Raw genomic sequence first — 23,103 nt, 5'->3', positions numbered from 1 at the left:
ATATCTACTAGAACCCTATTCGGACATATTTCTGTAAGTTACAGGTCTACAATTTAAAAAAAAAAATTTCATGAAAACCTGTGACGCTTTTGGAACAGAAATCTAGAAATCAGTGTAACGCTCAGGTGGTTAAGCCATTTGTAGGGAATTATTAGGATAAATAGCACACAAACAACAGGTCTCAGCTAACACCTTGATGTTTAGCATCCAAGGAGTGTTTAGCATCCAATAAGTTTTATTGTAAGTACCATTGTGATTTTGCATCTTTGGGTGCAAAAAACAAAAGCTTTTTGTTCTATATCTGTAATAAATTTCTAATTACCGTAAAAGGCTCCATGAATTGTCTGTTTTTAAATGAGGCACATTTTGTCCACTACAAAAGTTTTCAGCTCTCTTTCCTGTCCTTCCTTGGGCAAATAAAATATACAGTCTGAATAGCTTCTGTTGGCCACAATTCCCCATCTCTTTACACCAGTTCTCATAAATAATGAATTTAGTAGGTGTCTCAATTTTCAAGTGTGTGCAGTTTTCAGTTTGTGTTTTAAAGTGTCTCCACACCCAGTCTGTAAATGTGTGTTGATGGTTATGCTGACTTTACTGAGGTCTGTTTTTCATTTCCAAACTATGTGGGACTGCCTAGCAAAGGCAGTAGCTGAATGAATTATGTGTTTGTCTGCATTTACTCAGCTACCTCAAAACAGTGCTAACATCTCTCAGCTTGGCTTTTTTTATATAACATACATTAAAGTTACAGTAACTTTAGACTACAATACAATATTCATATTGGTGTAACAATTTGTTTTATTAAAAAAATATATTTTCATGTTTCAGTGTTTAACACTTGTGTCTTTCAAAGGTATTTTGATCAAGTAACAACATCTCTTTCTTTAGTTTGTTGACAATATAATGGCTTTTCATCCTCCTTTTATAATTTCTTGTGAGTATCGTGTTGTGATGCCCTTATAAATGGATTATAATTCTAATTCTCCAATGAAGTATGAAAACTTCAAATATTTAAAGCATTTGGTATGTGAACACTTTCTAAGAGATAGGATTCATGACTTCTTTGGTAGTGTTGCAGAGCCTGAACGTCTAAGGATAAGGAGAGGATGAGGAGAAAAGTGGCTCTTTAAGGCAGTATTATTATGAAATTGATTAAAATCAATTAACTAACATCGCTACCTAGCCAATATACCAAGGTCTCAACTCCCCTGAGGAAGCCCACGAGGGCGAAACGCGTCGGGAGAGACCATTAACAGGAAAATCACCTATATTGACGCTCACTTCACTGGGGTTTGGTGTACATTATACCCAACCCGATGTAATATATCTAGATTAATAATGTCCAAGTACTAAAACCTTATATGTATGTATGCTAAGACATTTATTTTCTTGAATATAAATTCAAGATTTTATTTAAAAAAGATCAATTTTATAATAATACTGCCTTAAAGAGCCACTTTTCTCCTCATCCTCTCCACTTCAAATATTTAAATGGAAAGTTGTTTGTGCAGTCCCTGCTCAAAACGTTCAGCAACAATATTGTAATGCGCCTGGGCACACAAACCATAACCAACTCCAGATATCCTTTTATCACGTTTTATTATTGTCATAAAACAAGACAAGGGTTAAGTCCGATAAGCATAGTACAAAAGATTAAGGCAAAGGCAGGTCAGGAACAATCCGAGGTCAGGGCAGGCAGCAGACAAGAATGGTCACTAACAATCCGAGGTCAGGGCAGGCAGAGTTCAGACAAGAGTCTGGTTTCAGACCAGGTCGCTATGGAAATGACAAACGAGATTAACATAAACCAACACAAAGGACGCACCCAAGCACACTGTGTTCACAGAGGCTTATAGCGGGCAATGGTGGTCAGCACAGGTTCTCCTTAAATGGCCAGAGTGACCAATAACCTTGCACCACCTGGCACCATTTGATTGGAGGATGACTGAATTGATTGGCCGCAGGGAATTCAAACTAACTATCTCCCGCCCCACGGCAAGGCAGCCGAGTGCCACGCCCTCGGGGGGGTAAAAGAGGCACGCATGGTAGCGCGCGCACCTCTTCCCACAGCACCCCTAGGACATGCACTACTTTGCACATCCAAAGGAGTGCCGAGAACAGGAGTTTCTGTAACCACGTCCATAGAGATGCAAGGGATGCCGCCTGGCTGAACAGTAGTTTGGCCAAGACGGATTCCTCGGCCTGCAGAGAGAGACACGCTGCGAGCAGGGCAGCAGCCTCGGCCATGCTGCCTGCTACAGCGGCGTCTCCCTGTGCGGCTGGGATCCCAAGGGACACCGCGGGCTCGTAGGATGGGTAAGTTCCTTACAAATATCTTGTTAGATTTGGATAGGTAGGGGAAAAAGACTTGTGTTGAGAGCAAAGGATAGTACAATATAAGTACATATGCACTAAAGCTTCACAGTGCGAGTCCTTCAAAATCAGCATGTATGCCCTAGTTATAAGGAGTAGAAGCACCCAAAATTATTTTTTTCACACCTGTACATTAATGATGGTTGCAGCTTTTCTGATCCTGCATTGAGGTTATGTTGTGAGGTAGTTTTTAATAGAGTTCTATACTATAATAAAGATTAGTATGATAAAGTATTGTATAGTATGTTGATTTATAAGGTTATCAGAGGCTTAAAAAGCACAAAGCCAAAAGAAAATGAAACCTATTATAGTTTTGTATGCAGTGAAAACTAAGTTGCTAAGGCAGGGAACAGTTATTCTTGGCCACCATGAGTCCAAGAGCTGTTCTACCCTTTGTAATCATGGCCAATTGCACATTTACTGTTATGCTAACTAATTTACTCAGATTGGTTATTTCTACTGTGCACTTTCAATTGGAAGCTTTCTCTTATTGTCTTTAGTTTATGGTTGAAGTTTCCTGCTTTAAGAACTGCATAACCTCTGTAGCCTGACATCACTGTTTATGTAATGAAACCCATCCTGCAAGCTTGTAGTTATGAGATATATGCAAGCCCACCTCATGGAAAACTTGGACAGCCCTGAGTTGAGACATACCAGTAAAGCTACTAGGAATGTTAACAGCGAGAGTCGTGCCAGTTCATGGAAGTAAGTGCTGGAAACCAAGAATTCATTCATTGCTTCCCTTCCAAGGAAGCCCCACATTACGTGTAAATGGAAAACAGACCTCTCTAAAGGGAGTTCTGTGTAAGCAGCAACAAATGGGTTTACAGTCTGGGTGTGGAAGCACTGTAAAAGACCAAGCATTTTTGCTAAAGCTATGACTGAATTTTTTGTACAGTGTCCTCCTCTGTACTGTATGCAATGTACAAACTGAATATTATCCATACAAATAAAATGTATCTTAAACTTTAACTCATTTTTTTTATAGTAAGGAACGGTTTAAACACGGTTTCATGTTTTGTGTCCTTTTTTTTTGTTTTATTTTATATTTTTTTTTCTTTCCGTTTCAAGGCATAACATAAAGAGGAAATCATTTTATAGTAAAGTAAAATCTCTTTTAGCTGTAACCCCCATATGCAGGACAGAGAGTGAGTGAATCTTTCCAATAAGCACACAGAAATAAAGTCCCCACAGGTTCCAACAACAACAAAATAACAAACCTTTAAATAAACCTATGTTTATTTATATATGTTTATATGTGTATATATATAGTAGTTCTAGTAGTTCTAATCAGGAAAATGGATAAGTGTGTACCTAATAAGAATCTATCTTTTAAATGGTTCCTCAGGGTTACAGCTTAGCATTGTGCTTTGCGTGGTAACATTTTATTTTATATACAGATAAAACGGTTTATTTTAGCCTGCTCCGTATTTATTAATGTAAGCAGCTAAAATCATATAGATATATAAATGCAGGAGAAAGGACATCATCCAATGTAGAATATGATTTGCAAAGGTACAGTTACATACATATAACCAACAGAACAGAGTTTGACAATGATCTTTCTTCAGTCTCCCAAAAGAAAGTCAGAAGGAATTATTTTAGAAAACAAAGTACATTGAACAAAGAACAGCAGTTAAATATTTGTATAATACAATTGTACAATGAACAAAGAAACAGTGATATGCACTATGCTGTAGTGGCCGGTCAGGCATCAGTTTTCTTCAGTTTAAGATGGAACAATTAGGGAGAGCAGGTTTTTGAGAAGCCAAAGTTGCTAGAGACCAGTACTACCCCTTGTTTATTATGTGAATGGATTTGTTTCTCAACAACATACATGGTTTGAATACAGTAAATTACTTCTGAATACCTAAAGATGGCTTGAAACATCTGCAGATTGCTCAGTTATTTTTTTCTTCAGATTTTTGCTTCTGGTAGGCTTTGTGAATGTATTTAAAAGTCCTAATAGTTTCCACATCACTGCAGTTCTGACCTGCAGATTTGAGTGGTTTCATTACATTAATCATTTTTGAATGCCAGCGTAAGCTCAGAGGGCTTAAGACTACTATAGACAGTAATATTATTGTATTAACAAGTAAGGCCACTCTTCTGGTTTAATTTATCAGATCACCCTGAACTAGTTAATTGCTAGGATTTGTTTTGGAGTTCTGGTCCAGGAGCAGTGTAGATTAGTTTTTTTTTTCTCTGGGTGATATAATAAAGATAAATGCATTTACACTTAATGTATTCTAGAATGAACACTTTAGAACTGCTGAAACCTCACTGGCACTTTCCCCCAATGCATTTTTCTCTTTACTGCAGAATGGGACATCGCTTTTCCATTTTGCAGTAAAGCTCTACCTGATTGCAGATTCTTAAAGTTCTTGATCTTGATTGAGGGTAAGATATATGTGATGCTGATGTTTGTATTTATGCTAAATTATTTTTATGGCTATCTACATTCCCCTTTGAAATGTCATGTAGCTGTATAAATTACAGTACTATGATACACAGGAATTTATGGGGCACTAGACTGTCAGGCTGTAAAGAACACATTAGAGCAAAAAGTATAAAGACTGTTTATTGCTTCCATACCCAAAATTATACAGCATAAATCTTATATTTCTTTGGTAATTCTTTGCTCTTACATATGAAGCCTGTGTATCAGTCTGTTCATAATTGCATTTCTGCTTTATATTCATTAGTAAGTGACTTTCGATGTGTGTGCCGTTCATATAAAAACATAGTAACACAGAGAGTACAGTTGTTATGTGAATAATCATGTTCACACTACACTGTTTCCAGACAAAAAATAATATACTAATGCATTCTGCATGCATAAGTTCTGGGGGCACTTACTTCACAGAGCCAGGGGACAATGGGACATTATTGTATTATTTATTATCACAGTATTTATATAGCCCTTTACAAAGTCCATAATCATGCCACTAACTGGCCCCTAGAGGCTCACAATCTAAATGTATAGTAGATTCGGTTATTTTACTTATATTTAAAAGAATAACCTTAAACCTGCTCTGCATAAATGCAGATGTTAGTCATTAATAAATGTTAATTAATAAATTAATAAATGTTAGTCATTAATTAGCTCTCTAGAATAGAGCTGCTTCTTACTTGCTTCACATTTAATTGCTGTCGGAGCTTGTAACAGGCTCAGTAGATTCACTGAAGACACAAATGTGGTCCTAAGACTAACATGAGGTGTGGAGCCCTGATGCTTTTAGCCATGCCTCTGTTTTTCCTGATGATTACAGTCTAATGTCCGGAGAACAATGCTACATGTATACTCAGTTTTCAGTACTTAGGAAGGTAACCTATGGTATTGCTTGAATCTTGGAGGAAACTGAAGCAATGAAAACCAACACAAAACCAGAACCACATTTTCCATTAATATGGTGCCTCAAGTAAACGCTATAATTGAATTGATCAACAGGGAACACATTGTAGAGTGTTCTGCCCCACTGTTAGTTGTAAAGAGGTTTTTGGGCTTAATAACATTTCATATTGAGATTAATAACTTCAAGTGATGAGTCACTGTAATATCATGTTTTCTGTTTTTTTTTTCATATTACAGGCATCTGTTTCACAAATCCTGTGTGGACCCCTGGTTATTAGATCACCGCACCTGTCCAATGTGTAAAATGAACATTCTCAAAGCACTGGGTATACCGGTAAGACAATTAGGCGTTAAGAGAGAGTAAATGTTTGTTAAGCAAATATATTTAGGAGTACAGTGTAGTAAACTGAAACAATCGTCCCAGATTTTACTTAAATTATTTGGATATGACCCTGTGCATGCTGAATATGACAGTTGATCTTTAAAGGAAACCTGCATAGCTTTTAGAGAGGCCATTTATCATGGTCACAAAAAATTATAGCCTGGAAGGCATTGTATGTTAGATGTGATATCACTAGTAGCTAAAAACAACAGTGATGCCGCTACTACAATTCCTAGCATTACTTGGGTCCATAAATAGGTCCAATGTGGGGCCACGTATAGGCAGAGAGGCCGCTGGTCTATAGATGCGAGTGATGCCGCTATTTCAATGCAGCTGCAGGCCAGCTGCAATTCATATTTAGGGGCCAAAAAAAAAAAGGACGTTGTGATCCAAATTTGGCACGTGGTCCAGAGTTTGACTCCCCTGCACTACTGTTTTAATATTTTATTCAACTGGTTTAGTCTTGGAATAGCTTGATTAGATGATTATCTGTGTCTAACCTAAATGTAGCCAATAAAAACAGCATTGGCAAGGATAAAGTGCATTTTTTATGATTTATGTAGAACTGAGAACTATAGACGGTAAAAAAGTGAAAATATATGTGACTTTGTTAAACAAGGTTTAACCTCCCTAGCGGTTCATTTCTGTCCAGTTTTATATGTTTAAAAGGAATACATTATTTTTTATGAACATTTATTTTATAATATAATATAATACTATGGGTATAAAAAAGTTTGAAACAAAAGTATATGTATATATATATATATATATATATATATTTTTTTTTTTAAATAAATTTTATACTCATACAATAATATTATACTGTAAAATAAATGTTCATGAAATACAGTGTACTGCTTTTACACATATAAATCCAACGTATTGCATTCAATACCCCAATATTTTGTATTGAATCCAATACAGATAAAATTTGAATTTCCCGGCCTGCCCCGCCGGCAACGTACGCTTGCCAAATGCCAACAGATGTTGAAAATTCCAGGTTTGCTGGATTATCCAGGTTCCCCGATAATAAACTATCTTGGAGAGCTTTATTAAATTAGGCCCAAAGTCTGCAAGACAATGCAAGCATTTGTAAAGTTTAGTACTTATGATCTATGTTTTTTTTTGCTATTAAAGACAAGTGTCTTGACTCGCCTTAAACCTGGTGTGGTCCTTAGAGACTGCCATTCTAAGAGCAAGACTAATTTAAATCTTATTTCACAAAACAAAAATTTGTAAAAATTCACCCAAAAAATGTGGTTCTAAAACCATCTTCATTATCTAATACATGTACTAATGCTTAAAAGCAAGTACAAACATGTTACTGCAAATATTTAAATGAAATTAACCTAAAGCCAATGGTGCTACAAGTTTACAAGCAATATGCAGGTTTAAGCCTGGAGACATGTAACTAGTATTTCTAAATCACTTACACACTGGTTATTATTCATCAGTGTCAATAAAAACTTGTCCTTTGACTCCCTAAAAGTGCCTATTGGTTTTCAAATTAGACTTGCTACCCTAAAAGGTCTACAATAAGTTAAAGTTCACCTAGTCTTTCTATCAGCTGGCTTATGTAAGGGGAACTTTTATCTACCACACTTAGTATTATATAATACTAATTTTCTGGATTTAAGCTTTGGCATTGCATACACTGTCATGCAGCTGTAATGCTGGAATATTTTGAGTGTTTCAATGACTAGCATGAAATGAGCAGTAAACAGGAGAAAACTCTGCTTCTGTTAAACAGCTTTTTTAGCCCAGGGCATAAGCATGTGATCAATCATTTGGGCACCTAGAACGTCAGAAAGTTTCATAACTAACATTTGTGTAAGACCGAGAGATTTGATGACTTTTTTTTTTAAGCCACACAAAGACATTTTCTAAATGCATATTGTTTGTGACTTAGCGAAAAAAGTAATTGTTGCTTTGGAGTACTGATGCTGGTTCTAGCAACCAAACAAATTCTTGCGGTCATTTTTCTAGTACAGATTAAAAAGTGAAACTTAGCCTCCAACTCAATATATTGGGCAACTCCGACTTCAGATTTTCACCTCTAGTTAAAAATAACATATATTTGAAGACAGACAAACATTCCTTTGTGTTCTTATGCCACACATTTAGATGAGTGGTATTACTGTAAGTATCAAGTTAGCACACAATGTTGTGAATTTTCTTGTATAAAGGCCACTCTATGATTTATAAGATTAGGTGCTTGATTCAATAAAAACAATAAAACTGAGGCCAGTCTATTATAGATGTAAAATATCAATATTTGATGAATATATCAATTGAACTTTAGTTGGAATGCTCATTCTGGTTCCATCAATATGCAGCCATGCCAGTTATTGGTGTAATTACTGGGGTGCATTCCCATTGGCTTGCAGTTGTTGGGGAACGCTTCCTGTTTGTTGCACATTGGCATATCTTGTTAATAGGTGTATGAACACCTTAATTGTACAGTTATGCATCCCTACACACGGTTATGCATCCCTACTTCTCAGCTTCAGTGTACATTTATTGTAACCTCAAAGAGGTTCCACCAACTCATCATTTCGTTAATGACCATGTTTATTGCATTGGCCTGTTTTATAGAAATGTTAAATCATAAATGTGTTCTCTTCCTAACAGCCTAATGCAGATTGCTTAGATGATATTACTCCAGACTTTGAAGGGTCAGTAGGACCACCAACCAATCAAATTACAGGAGCCAGTGATGTAACAGTGAATGAGAGCTCTGTAGGTATCGACCCCATTGTCCGCCCAGTGGGTTTGTTACAAGTTATCCAAGATACAGATGTACTACCACAGGTTGGAGAAGTCAGCTATACAGCAAGCAGTGAGTAAATTAATTTACTTTTCTAAGTAAATCTCTTCCATATTCTTTTAGTAGGCTGTCCCCTTCCAGGTTTATGTGTTTATTTGGTTTCTACTGAATTTTAGAAAAACTGGAAAACTAAAACAGAAATGTGACATCATGCAAATGTTTCCTAAAGCTAACAATATGTGTTTTTGGGCAATAAAAAATATAATGTTCTGGATATTGTCTAAGTAGGACTGAAGATAAAATACAGAATATCATATATACCCAGTCTGTCACCAGTATTACAATGACAGTTTTTTTTTCTCTGTGTCCCTTCTGTAACACAAAGGACCTGATTTATTAAGGCTCTCCAAGGCTGGAGAAGATGCACTTCCATCAGAGAAACTGGGTGATCCAGCAAACCTGGAATGAATCTGGTCCTGGATTCAATACATTAGCTAACAAATAGCAAATGACTTTGAAGAAATCCGTTCCAGGTTTGCTGGATCACTCAGCTTCACTAATGAAAGTGAATCCTCTACATCAGTGCTCAACCCAGAAATTTTTCTAAGCTGGGTGGGAAGAATTTTTAGGCGGGTGGAAGCCCCTGAAGCCCCCAACTCATCAGCAACCACCCAAAAACAGCTAAAAGGGTCTGGGGAGAACACTGCTCTCCTGCCTTGGTGAGCTTTATTAAATCAGGCCCGTTATCTGTGGATTTTGTAATGTTCATCAAAAGTAGCTTAGAAAGTTACTATTTACACTGATGTGTAAATGGTAGTGGTAGTGTCTACCATTTACACTGACGGGGATACTTATGGTATGCTCTGCTTTTATTCATTTAGTAAAAAAAAGCTTTATCCCAAAAGGAAAACAATATTATTGTAGCTGCTGTTTACTTATGTAAAGTCCACCTAATTCTTCTAGTCCAGTTTAAAGTTATCTCTCTACATTGTTCTTTTGTCCAAAGGTGACTTTATTCCTCCTACATAGGTACAGTACAGTGTGTGTAACCACCCCATGAAAGGAAGTGTAATACCGGCTATATTACCAGGTAAAAGGCTAAAAAGCCTAAAAAATATTACAGCCATCACATCTAAGGGCTTGTGAGCTGTAACATATTAGATTTTTTCCTTCGGTATAATTATGCTTTAAATAAAAATGTATTTATTAATATGACTTGGATGAAAGCAAGGCGACATTATAAGAAACATTTATGCTAAAGTTCAGGTAATTGCAAAAGATTCACAAATTAATTTTCGGAATCTTAGGAGCCATGGTTTCTTTCTCTTAGGTCAGCACCTTATTGGGAAAGAACGTACTACTTGTCAGAATCAAACAGTAAATAGGTTATAAAGTTCTAAAAATATGATTATATGCCATTTACAATAATACCCTTTTAGTGTCTAAGCACACATGATTGGTTCTCTGTAAATGTGATAAAAGCAACGGCATGTTAAAAGATGCCCTGGATTACTGCATTTTACATAAAATGTATTACCAGGCCTTGTCTTCCATGCAGAAGCCTTCAATGAGTGTCCTAGTTTTTTCTTTAAAAAATTCAATTTTATACAGATGTTAAAAGTGACGTTAAAAGACGTAGGTGAAGTATAAGGTGAGAATCAGTGTGAGTTAATGCATCTCGTCTTGAAATTATAAAAGCAAGACATTGTGACGAATGTTACTCATAGTTGACAAGCTTTTTTCTTCTTTTTGATGATCATTGAAGCTATATAAAAGAATTCAAGAGGCATTATTTTTGCATGCAGCTACATGGTGGATCTGCCCAGCTTGATCATCACACTAAAAATGGTTAAGATGTTCTGAAGCAGCATTATAGTAACTAATGTGGAAGTTGTATTTTAAATCTATTGATCGTATTCTCGTTGGTTATTGGTGTTGCCTTAATTACTGCATCACCACACATCTATCCATGAAAAAAGGGAAAAAATGAACTGAAAGCAAATGCATATCTCTGCAGGTTGGTATCCAGGCAGAATATTGCCATAGCTGTCACGGATATTACAGGTTAACACATACATTTATTTTTAAAGAGTAAAAAGTACCTAAAGCGCATAAAATACTTATGAGTTCAATCATCTTGTCCAGATAAAGCAGGTGTAAAGATAGTCCACCTAAAATATACAGTGTAAAACAGTAAGGCCTCTGAATTTTAATAAAATCAAGCGAATATTTTTTTTAATTCTTGCAGCAAAAAAAGTCACTTGCAGAAATTGCCTATATAAGTTCTATACAGTGAACGTAGAGCCAGGGCTGGATTTTAGTCTAGGGTGGTAGGGGTGGCACATAGCCACCCACACATCCTGAACCTGTCAGTACCAGTGCCCTGCTGGCCTCAACAATCCTTTCGTGTCCCTGCTACTGTCCAGTTTTTTTGAGGAATTTTACACTATTTACCTTCCCCGATTCTGGGTCTGTACACCTAGTCCTAGTTCAGTTGTAGCAAGAGTTTCTTACCAGGTGAGTCTAATAGTAACATCACTTTTTATTGCATGCTAACAATGCTGTGATAATTAGCAGCAGCGTTGTTCTTTTGGACATATGCAGTGTTAGTGCATGTGTGGTCTATAGAAATGACAACAAACAAGCAAGATATATCTTCATTAGGGTTCAGTTGAAGATTCATTCACCATTATCATGCACCAAATGTCAAGCTCAGGACAAGACTGGTAGGTGTGACATCTGTTAGATTTGCACATTGTTAGGAAATAAAGTTCCAATAAAGTACACATGGCTGCCTAATTTAGGTTTTTTAAAGATGGAAGTTTTGAAAATTTGTTAGATTTCTTCTTTGTAAAGAATTTCGGCCACATCCCAAATTCTGCATTGATCTTTGGCTAAAACTATAACACATTGAATCTTCTGTTTTATAAATTTTGTATTTAGTACTAAGACTAGAGTTACCAGTTAAGACTGAGAAATCCATATGTATGTCAGAAAGTACACATTGTGACCTGATTAGGCAAGGTTGCAGGCAGCAATTATGCTAAATAAATATTAATGTTAAAAACACATGTTCAAGCAGCGTTGCTTTCTTTGTAGTTTTCAATATTTCAACAACAAGAACTTTTTGTCATATTTCACAGACTGTTCTTCTTATTCTCTGGCTGGATTAACACCAGGTGCATTATATTTACAGTTATGAGAAAATTCTAAGGTTTTAAGTAAAAGGACATAATACAAAAATCACCTAGTCCCTGGAAGGTTCTGAAATGATTTAAATAATTTTAGGGGGCATTTTTTTATCATATTGCAGGATAGGGAGTTGTGGGCAAGTAATAAAACAAGGTTTGTAGAGTGGGTTCTATAGTCGGGTGTCTCTGCAGGTCCCGGCTGCTGTCTGCTGAGACCTCGGAGAGACCCGACATGGGGGCTGGATGAAAAGTGTTTAGTAATATCCATAATTTATGTTGTGAATGCCTACACCAGTCAATTAGATGAGAAAAGTAGACAGCCACATGGTACATTCTCAGATTCGGTAGACTCAGCCCACTTCTGAAATAAAACAGATCAAAACATAGACGTTCACAAAAGTGGGGAAAAGTTAAACATATATAAAATATGCAAGCACATAAAAATGTAGTAAGACAAATATGAATAAAAGAAAGATTTGTGGCGTATAGCATACTCTTCAAAGTTGAGTTTGTGAGCTGTTTATATTGGCAAACTAAACATTTTTTTTTCTAATTAAAAGATAGTGCAAGTCTGCTTCTCACACCATATGTGTTTGATGTCCTCTGAATCCCAGGACCCGGCTAGTTGATAAGGTCTATTTTTGCAGGGTGGAAGAGGGGATAGAGCATTCAGTGACAGTAAAAGGACACGCATGTTTATCTGTTTACTTAGATTATTAGGGGTCAGTGGCCTAAAACTGAAGTAATATACACACACAAAGCTAGTACAGTATATTACATTGCTTAGAATGTCAGAAAAATAGAAAAGACAAAATTACTTTGCTGTGCTTCCAATGCCTTTGGGTCATCCTTAGCACTAGGTAATAATAATAAAAAAATGATAGCCTGGACTCTGAAGTCTGAAACTGCAATTTTCTTTACCACCTGTGACCTCAACGCTGTAAAAGGGAATATATCATGAAGCTTTGGAGAATCAACAATAGGCTGCAGGATAAAAGGTAAAAGTATTTTTAAGAGTTAGGGATGAATTATGCACCTCACTTTCTTTGCTTCCAGTATTAGTAATTTGAAATATTTTATGCATAACGGTGTTACATTTGGCACATGGTAAAGATCTTTGGTATAGCATTTAGAGACACAATAGTATTGAGGGAACTAATCATATGCTGTAAATGTTAGTCTTATTTGACACATATTTGAAATATGGGATTTTTTCCTTGACAGCTTGCAGTTCAGACTTTGTTTTAAGTCATTTGATGTCAAAATGAGCATAAATATAGGTACATAAAACAATACACAAAATCCAATCATTTTTCTCTGTAACACAAGTTTCATCCTGCTCTCTTCTGCCATTTAGAATTTTCTTTGGTCTATATGGTCACCAATAGGGATCCTCAGTAGGAAGAGGGGAATTTGTTAAAAGTATTTACTGTTAGTGCCACAAACATTACACACAGAGTGTGAGCTCTGATAAATGTAACACACTGATCAGAAAAACTAAAGAGTGCTATTAGATCTCTAGGACAGGAGCTGATATGTAATATGTATGATGTAAAAGGTTCTTGATTTACAGGCTGGATTTGTGTTGTGTGATTATGTTCACTTCTGTGCATGGTTGGAACCTTCAAAGCCAATAAAACAATAATTTGTAACTTTTCCCAAATTCCTGTAAGATTATTTTGAATTTCTTCATTCATTTGTATCCAGATATTCTCTTTAGTGCTTGGCCTTTTTATTACATAATAGAATTAGAAATGTTCCCTGAATCATACAGTTACCGGGTAGCAATAAAATATAAAGCAATACAGTTGATAGGTAAGTGCAGACTACTTTTTACCTGTAAATTTTTAACCTACACAATCATCCTCCTTTTGTCAAATGAAATAAAGTTTATGATAGATGAAAGTTTATTGAAGAGCTGAAGGCTATAGCAGTCAGTGACAACATACAGGATATGAATAGACATTTATTTTCTCCCTCTACCCACACCAATACTACTTACCATACTATGAAGCATTCTTTATTTTTTTTTATCTGCTGGTAATCTGGGAATTACCCCCTCCCACATCATGCTACTTGCTGCCATTTACATACAGATGTAAAACACGCCAGACACAAAAACCTTCACCAAAAATTTTGCTATGACCATGAAAGCAGAAAGAAGATGTTACACAACGCAGGCATTCAGAATTGCATTGTGTTACACTAAACTCAGACTATAATACACTGATTGAACTTTATGATTTTAACAGTTGTGAAGATTACTCACTACCCTTAGTAGCTCATTTTCACAAAAGAATAAAGTCCATATCATGCTAACCCAATAACACTATTAAGGAAACGCTATAGTTGTTTTGGAGTTAGAACACTTTTACAACCTTAATCAGAGTTCTATCTAATGCACTACAACTGCAGGCTCATGATGCTTTACAGAGGGTTTTCAGGGTAGATCTGTAGCATCTTGTTACCCAATATACAATTTAGTCTCCCATGAGCTAATGAATGCATTGAACAGTATTTCCCAGTATTAAATATGATGACATTTAGAAAATAAGAATATAGGCCGCCATGGAGATTTAACTAGCAGATTAGCTAACTAACTAACCCAACCTCAATAACAGTATATTAAAAAATGTTTATATTTATTTGAAGGGTATATTAATAAAGTATCAAGAGATTTGCCAGGAGCAGATTGTAATGTGTTGCCATATATTAAATGTTGTGTATTCAGTCATTGAGACAAAACTCTAATCTTAGTCTCTTAATAATTGTTTAGCCGTTGTCATTATTACAGTTAGACTTTTACAGTCTATTTACATTCATACATAAACAGGGAGGGAAATAGGTATTGAACACATTTACTGAAATTTAGTTAATAGTAGAAAATTCTTTGTTATTATTGATGCCTCCACTATGAAGAAAATAGGTGTGATTTTGGCCCATTCTTCCACACAATCTGTCTTCAAATTTTGAAGATTTCAAGAGCCTCTTCTATGAACTCAGATCTTTAGTTCTTTCCATAAATTTTCAATTGGATTCAAGGCAGGTGATTGACTAGGGAATTCTGGAGGCTTTATTTTCTTTCTCTGAAATCAATTGAGTTTTCATGACTGTGTGTTTGGGATCATTGTCTTGCTGAAATGTCCACTCTTGTTTCATCCTTAGCATCTTGGTGGATGGCAGCAGATTCTTATAAAGAATGTCCCAGTGCATTTCTCCATTCATCTTCGTTCAATTATATGAAGTTTGCCAGAACCATATGCTGAAAAACAGTCCCACGCCATGATGTTCTCACCTTCTAACTTCACTGTTGGTATGGTGTTTTTGGGTGATGTGCAGTGTCGATTCCCCTCCAAAAATGGTGTGTGCAATGACATCCAAGGAGTTCAGTTTTGGTCTTATCTGACCAGAATATATTCTCCCAGTAATTCACTGGCCTGTCCAAATGTTATGCAGCAAACATTAAACTTTTTCTTTTAAACAACTGTACATGCTAATTCCAGGTCTTTCTGAAGCTCCCAACGAGGTATCCTTGGCTCTTGGACAATTCTTCTAATAATTCTTTTGACTATTGTCTTGTGGGGAGCACCTGGTCGTGGCCACTTTAGGGTAAAATGATGTTTTTTCACTTCTGGAATATGGCCCCAACGGTGCTCACTGGAACATTCAGAAGCTTAGAAATAAGTCTGTAACCAATACCATCAGTATGTTTGGCAACAATAAAGTTGCAAAGGTCTTGAGTGAGCTCTTTGCTTTTACCCATCATGAGATGCTTCTTGTGTGATACCTTGGTAATGAGAAACGTTTTTTTTTTAGGCCATGAATATGGACCAAACCAGCTGAAAAAATAATTTGCATTGATAGGGAACAGGATTGTAATTACTGACAGATTTTAGTAGGTTTTTTGCTTTCCATTCCTTTTTGCATCACCTTTTCTTCATGTATTCAATACGTATTCACTGTGCCATTTCACTTTATTACACAATGGATGTATTTATATTTGATATTAATATTTTTAGGCAGTATTTATATAGCACCAACATACTACACAGCGCTGTACTTTAAAAAGGGTATGCAAATGACAGATATACAAACAATAAAACAGGAGGAGAGGACCCTGCCCAGAAGAACTTACAATCTAAGAGGTGGGGGAAGTAGCTCACATTTGAAGGTAGATATGGATTGGTGGGTTAGTGATGGTTAAGAGACAAAAGACATGTAGGCAAGTTTGAAAAGGTGGGTTTTAGGTGTGCAAAAAGTAGGAGTAAGTCGAATAGGACATGGAAGACCATTCCAGAGAGTCGGGGCAGCTCTAGAAAAGCATTGGTGCCATGCATGTGACAAGGATATCGGTGAAGAAGTCATTAGTAGGTCATTGGAGGAGCAAAGAGTTTATTTTATATTTGTTTTGATTTCTTTGTATTTGTGGAATATTTGGGTTGTTAACGACATCCGGTGTAAATGTCATGTCAATAGCCTCATTAGAAATATATTTACTGAGATAAACATTGATGTGTTTAATACATATATACCCACTGTAAATCTATATCTTTATTTCAGTTTCCATTTTTTTGCCTAAAAAATGTATGCAGGACTTTCCAGTCTGCATACAATAATTATTTGATACATTCATTCATACAGTTTGTTATGAATGGTGGTCTTTTTCTTGAATTAAATTATTCTACAAACATCAGACAGATCCTAATGGAAACGGGGGCTACTATCAGACTAAGCAAAATTTTTTACTTTTCCTGAATATTCCAGTGCAGTTCTGTATGATGTGATCACGGACATTTACAATGTGATCTATAGGTTATTTTTTATATAAAACATTGAGGTGTAAATTGGTTGCCGCACTTCACATACCATCGCCCTGTTTTCGCAGAATTAGGCTACGTACACACGTGCAATAATTGTTGTTGGAAAGGACCTTTCAAAATACTTTCGGACTGCATGATGCATGAACGAGCGCTGTACGTACAGCACCGTTCTGCTCTATAGAGAGGGGAGGGGGGAGAACGATGGAGTGGCACCCCGCTGGGCTCTCCCCCCCCCCCCCCTTCACTTGCATTACGATCGTTCCTCGTTCGTGAATCCGCATTCACGCGTCGTTCGGACAATGAGCACTGTACAAGCACTCGTACACACGCAAAATTCAGCTCTGAACCAATTATCGGATGAGAACCATTGCATGGTTACTTGGTACATCTGTCATTAAAGGTAGAGAGGCTATTATTGATGACCTTTCTTGTAATGTTAGTTGCCTGGATGTTGTGATGATGCACCCGCTACATATTAAATAATCATACATTTAGCAATGGCAGCCTGTTTTTTTGTAATCTATTGGAATACTGCTTCAATAAAATGCTGACAATGTATTATCTTGTTTAATTATTATAATATTATTTAGGCCCATAATGTGGTTGACAGACCCTGATAGACAGTATCCTAGAATTTCAAGCTCTGGACAGGCAATTATTAGAATCTTTTAAACTATTCATGGTGATTTTCTAAGGAGCAGAAAGCAAGTGAAAAGAAAGGAACATATGAACCATGGATGTTTTTAGTTAAACACAGCTGTATTATATTGCAGCTGTTGTGTGTAATAAAGAAAAGGTATATATGACTGATCATTGTGTCTGTACTGACCAAGACAGGTGAGATTTCTGTAAAGAAATAGATGGTTTTAAATCATGTCCTATTTTATGGCCTGTGTTTAAGCTAAAAAATTGTTTGTTTTCTTTTCACTCCTACATACACATCTGTCATGCATTTGTCCTTAGGGACCCACCTTTGATTTATTGGTGACATCTGGTCATATTTTGTCTTCTAATATTTTGTGAACATATATTTTTTTTCACACAGGAAACAAAGGATTTGACCTATAAATGTGTCCAATCTAAATTCTCACTGGAGGTGCAGGCACAAAATACCAGAGGAACACAACCGTCCTTCTTTATATGACCGTTTACTTGCATTTGTGTTCAGCCACACCTACTTTACATGACTCAGTTTTACAGCAAAACATTACATTAGTAGTTAGCTCTTTATCCAGCTAGCATTTTTTCATCAGATGTCCTTACCAAATCAACTAGTCCTGGTTTATCCCAATATCTGAAACAAGAACTGTCTGTATCCAGAGGTTTAAAGGTCTGAATAAATGTGTTCTTAGTTTCCCTGTTGCTGCCAACAGGATGCTTCCTTTTTTCCAAATCTGCACTGGAAAAAAATAAATTTGCAATGTGAATAATGCAGTGTGATAATGCCACCCTTAGCAGGTGTGGTTGTCTGATATCCAAGCTGGTTACTAGTTGCAGGGCAATGAATGTGATAAACGTCCTGAAACCAGCATACAGCTTGTGAGTTGGTCAGTGGCGCTTTCTGTCATAATAACATTTACTTTGATGACAAGTTGCTGTGATGTATAGTCAATGGTTTACTAACAAAGGTCCCTCGTCTCCTTATTTTGTCATATATGGAGAATGCCTTTATGTGTTAAATATTCTTTCTGCTTAGACTGTAAAATTAACTAGTTTATTATCTGTCTTCATTCAGGTGAACAGGAGCCAGTTATCAGCAGTGACTCTGACATCTCTCTGATTATGGCAGTAGAAGTGGGACTTTCAGATGTGGATCTTTCCACTGACCAGGACTGTGAGGACGTGAAATCATGAGCAGGTCTTTTGCTGTGGTCCAATAGAAAGACTTGGGAGATGTGAATAGTTCACCTCTCTTGGAGGCTGAACCATTAAAAAACTTAAAAACCACTCACCATCACCATAAATCTCCAATGCACTCCATTATTGGATGATCATGAAAAGCAATAGCGCCAGATGCCTGCCGCCTCCAGTACAGATGGATCTCCACTGTGTTCGTATGGGAGCAAGTCTTCAGTCTGCAGGCTTTCCTGAAGTGGATGGTAGACCTGGAACTAAAGAGATATCTTTGATGCTGTTTTTAAAGAAAATGAGTTATAAACTTTATAACCTTTTTGATGTTTACCCAGTTTTAATCAGTGTATTCCAATCACAAATATCTTGTTCCTGATAGATAATGTTCTTTTCTACTCCATGGCTTTGCTGCCAAGTCAACAGGAAGAGATTGTGATGGTCATGAGTGAATGCCCTGCGCTTATCTGAGGAAGGCTATGATTACAGCATGGGCATCAGTCCCAGAAGCACTCAAGAAGAAAATATTTTTAGAGGGCTTTTGCCGGTTGCATTTGATCCAGGCATTCCTCATGGACTGCATCAAGAATCCTAGGTACTAAAATTACAGTCTGTTGATTTGAGTCATAAAGGAGTCTCAGATTTGTGTGGATGATAATGCACACCATCTATTTACATCTGTATGTTACAATATGTTGGTCAAAGTGTTTGACTTGTTAGATTTAAAAAAATAATCCCCATATACGTATTGTGGGGAAAACTATCCTTTTCACTCTTAATGAAGATGTATACAGTATTGTGCATACACTACAGAGTGGGATACATTTTTCAAAAATAAATATATATTTTTTCAAAAGAAAATATAGCTATTGGTGAATTTTCAAAAAGTGGTAATCTGGTGCTCTGAATTCCTTTATGATACTACATTGCACATTGTGACCACATGACATGCAGGGTTGTGATAATGTGATTTGTTTACAAATGAATGTATGAACCTCAATTACACTAAAACCCACATAAATATAAAAGGCAATTTATTTCACTGATATGAATTTTTCTTTTGTAGAGCACATAATAATGTGGAACATATTTAACAAAGTCCACCTCTGCGACTGGATCAAAGCTCTTAGTTCAAAACTTTTTCAGTTTACATTTTGATATTTATGTATTATTTCTTATAAAAGTACTGTTTTATGAGATGTGTAGGTGGTTAGCTGCTCCATTGAGCTCATGAGATATTCCATATCAATATAAGATATGGCTGATGTTCTAAGGTGGTGAATATCCATATTTTATTAGATTATGCAAAGTCTTAGGCTTTCTCATATATTCAGGTATTGTCTTGCATTTCAGTGGTTGGTGAATGGCCTTTTTGTGAAATTGTCATGGCGAAATATTATGTAAGACATTATTTGCACTTTGTGACTTGACTGGAGCACTCCGTACAAATGGGAAAAATTTTGGCAATGGAAGCAAAAAAATTAATGATGTTGTGGGTAACATTGAAGGAAAGGGGTGGAAACAAATGCCCCAGCTACTTAGCTGGTGGGGTTTAACACATTACACAGCACTTACTTAACCAGAACAAAAACTTGTGGTCAGTATACATTTAAGGCTGTGGGGAACTCATGAAGCATTAAAGAAATGTACATTTTGTGGAAAAAAGTGCAAACACATGCAATCCTTTCTGCTAAAGAAAAAAGACCATATTACTAAATGTCACTTTTACATGGTAGGCCATATGATTCAGAACACTGATCTCATTTTTTTAGAAAGCCATATGTGCACACATTTGCCAAAGTGTGGCTTTTACATACAGGAATGTCATGTGAATAGGTCATTTACCCTAAAGTACATAGAAAGCGTTTAAATGCTGCCTTGTGAAATAGCAGTGGCATTTATTTTAAAAATACCATTCCAAAGTATTACCTATAAACTAAGTTAAGCTGTATGGAAATTTGCCATGTAGGTAATAAACAACAATTTGGTGTTACAATTAAATTTAAAAGGGTTCCAAAGATGTTACTTTGCAAAATTAGTGTGAAATAAGTTTTTTTTGGAACCGTATGTCTCCATATGCTAAACATAATAAATGAAGCTGAGAACAATCATTTACAAATAATTTACCATTTTAAGTGTTCGGACTAATTTTCATTTAGTTTTCATTATTTTCAGTTTAAAGTCAAAGTATTTAAAACCCAGTTCAGTGAGTAGGTATTCATGTAACCCATATCTTACTGAACACATGGTTTAAATCAAAACTCTTTCTTGACCTGTAGTAATTTTCTTTATCATGTATACACTGCCAGTAATACATACACCCAATTGATATGTATCTGTAAGATGCTGAAAAAGAACAAGTTGCAGGTGGAGATGTGTTACTTATGTGCGCACATGAGTTACATCACCATTTACTACCCAATGGCAACATGGGACCTTGAAATGTGATGGAGCACACAGAAAGCTTTAGTATATTATACCTTCTCATTATGGCATCCATTGGACTTAAATTTTGCTTAACAAATTTAAAACTTGTTACCATTGGAGAATTTGCAATTATGGCTATCATCTTTGAAGAGTAATAAATCAAATATTGTACATTGCAACAAAATATAGGATTAGGGGAAAAAAGGGGATGGTTCCTGTTGAAAAGTTTGCATACCCTAAAGCTATGTACACATACCACATGATCATTGCCTAAAATGAACGATGGTGATTGCTCCAGGCAAATATCTAGCATGTCTGCTGTGACCACCTGGGAATGATTGTTGTAATTTCCTATGATGGAGGACACATTGGAGTGCCTTCCTCTCATCTTTCCAACATTCCTCTGCATAGAACTGAAAAGTGCTGTGTGTGTACAACACCAATTTGTTCTACTATTATTTGCAATAATCTTTAATATTTGCAGTTAGAAAAATGCAAATGTTAGAAGACAAATATCGTAATAACCTATTTGGTGCAAGAAGAATACCTACAAATCTACAGAATCATGTAAAAAAAGGAATAAAGTTTAAATCTACTGTGATAATTTTGCTCTTTTTTACAGATATTTTGTAGAGACTATTTTATATATGGTCTGGACAATGGTCCTTTAGATATAGGCATATTTTATTCTGTACAGAGAACACCCAATACCAACATCCAACTTTAAACAATGCAGAACACCTCCCACTGTGAAATATATTTGCTGTGTGAACAAGATATAAGATCTGGTAATTTTTCAGGTTAGAACTACAGTTCTATTAGTAGCATTTCTCATAAAAAATGCTGTTTAATGCAGCTAGACCCCCTGGGGTATTATAGAAACCTAGTCATTCTTTTTCATATAAGATATACCTTAAAATGTATCAGTCTGTCCTTCATTTATGATGTAAGCACTTACCCTAGAGTTAGATAGGGTTAGGTAAGCCACTAAGGTTAAAGCAGGTGTTACAGAGTGGTTGAACCATCTGTTGGATACCTTGACGAACATACATTAAGAAATATTAAGGGTATTCTACTAAAATTTGTTATCCATAACATATCCATTTTTTTGTTCTCCTTAGCAACAAGTGAGCTATTCTGTCAGCTTCAACTAGTCCAATTGTATCAGAACGAAATCATACCTTTAGCAAACTGTCCTGCTCAACTCTGAAAATCTGTCATTTGCACAGTGTCCTCCCAATGACACTGATCATTCCACACTGGAGTGGAGAGCACAGTTGGGTGCCATTTGCTTGTTGTCCCCCCTCCACTTTTTATAGAACAGAAAGGTGGTGTGTGTACAGCCCGCATTAGTTTATATCATCATGTTTATCTAACAGCTGTACAGAGCTTAAGTTAAAAAATGTCTGGGTATTGAAGAGCACTTACAATGTCAAAAGGTCCTGCTACCCCATCCTAGAGATATCCATAAACCCTTACCTTCATGTCACATTGGGCTGCCAAACTCTTTAATACAGTGTCTCTCAACCAGGGTTCCTCCAAAGCTTGTTAAGGGTTCTTTCAACAATGAGTCGTTTGTGCCTCTAAGGTCAGTTCAAGTGACACCATTGATCTTTTGGGCTGTCTGTAATTCTTCCCATTGGCCAAGAGGTATTCTTTCTACAAACTTCCATGATAAAATACTGGGAACTTTGCATAAAATAATTATAGCAGGGGTTCCATAGGACACGAAAGTTGTTTCAAGGGTTCCCCCATGTTAGAAAAGTTATGAAAGGCTGCTTTAGTAGGTTATCTTATACTACTTTTTACCCCCACCAGTCTACATTGACACATTTCATTACAAAACTGTAATAAATAAAGAGATGCTGAGCTCTAGCTAGGTTATTGTTTGACAAGCATTACAAATCTCACTGGCCTGCATTGCTTTTCTCACTGTA

The 23,103-nt window shown here is 36.2% G+C and overlaps 1 protein-coding gene across 1 annotated transcript in view; it reads left to right on the top strand.

Annotated features, from left to right (window-relative positions):
- Nucleotides 1–21,770, top strand: part of RNF150 (ring finger protein 150) — a 72,847-nt gene extending 51,077 nt beyond the window's left edge. Inside the window, exons 5-7 of the mRNA XM_072405858.1 lie at nt 5,969–6,065; nt 8,745–8,952; nt 18,627–21,770. Coding sequence (XP_072261959.1) covers nt 5,969–6,065; nt 8,745–8,952; nt 18,627–18,745 — 424 coding nt within the window. The 3' untranslated portion in view covers nt 18,746–21,770. The remainder of the gene's footprint in view (nt 1–5,968; nt 6,066–8,744; nt 8,953–18,626) is intronic.
- Nucleotides 21,771–23,103: the final 1,333 nt, after the last annotated feature.

The sequence above is a fragment of the Pyxicephalus adspersus genome, chromosome 3 (genome assembly GCF_032062135.1).
Source record: "Pyxicephalus adspersus chromosome 3, UCB_Pads_2.0, whole genome shotgun sequence".
NCBI lineage: Eukaryota > Metazoa > Chordata > Amphibia > Anura > Pyxicephalidae > Pyxicephalus > Pyxicephalus adspersus.
Note: the sequence above shows the minus strand (reverse complement) of the source record. Positions and strands in the feature narration are given on the sequence as shown.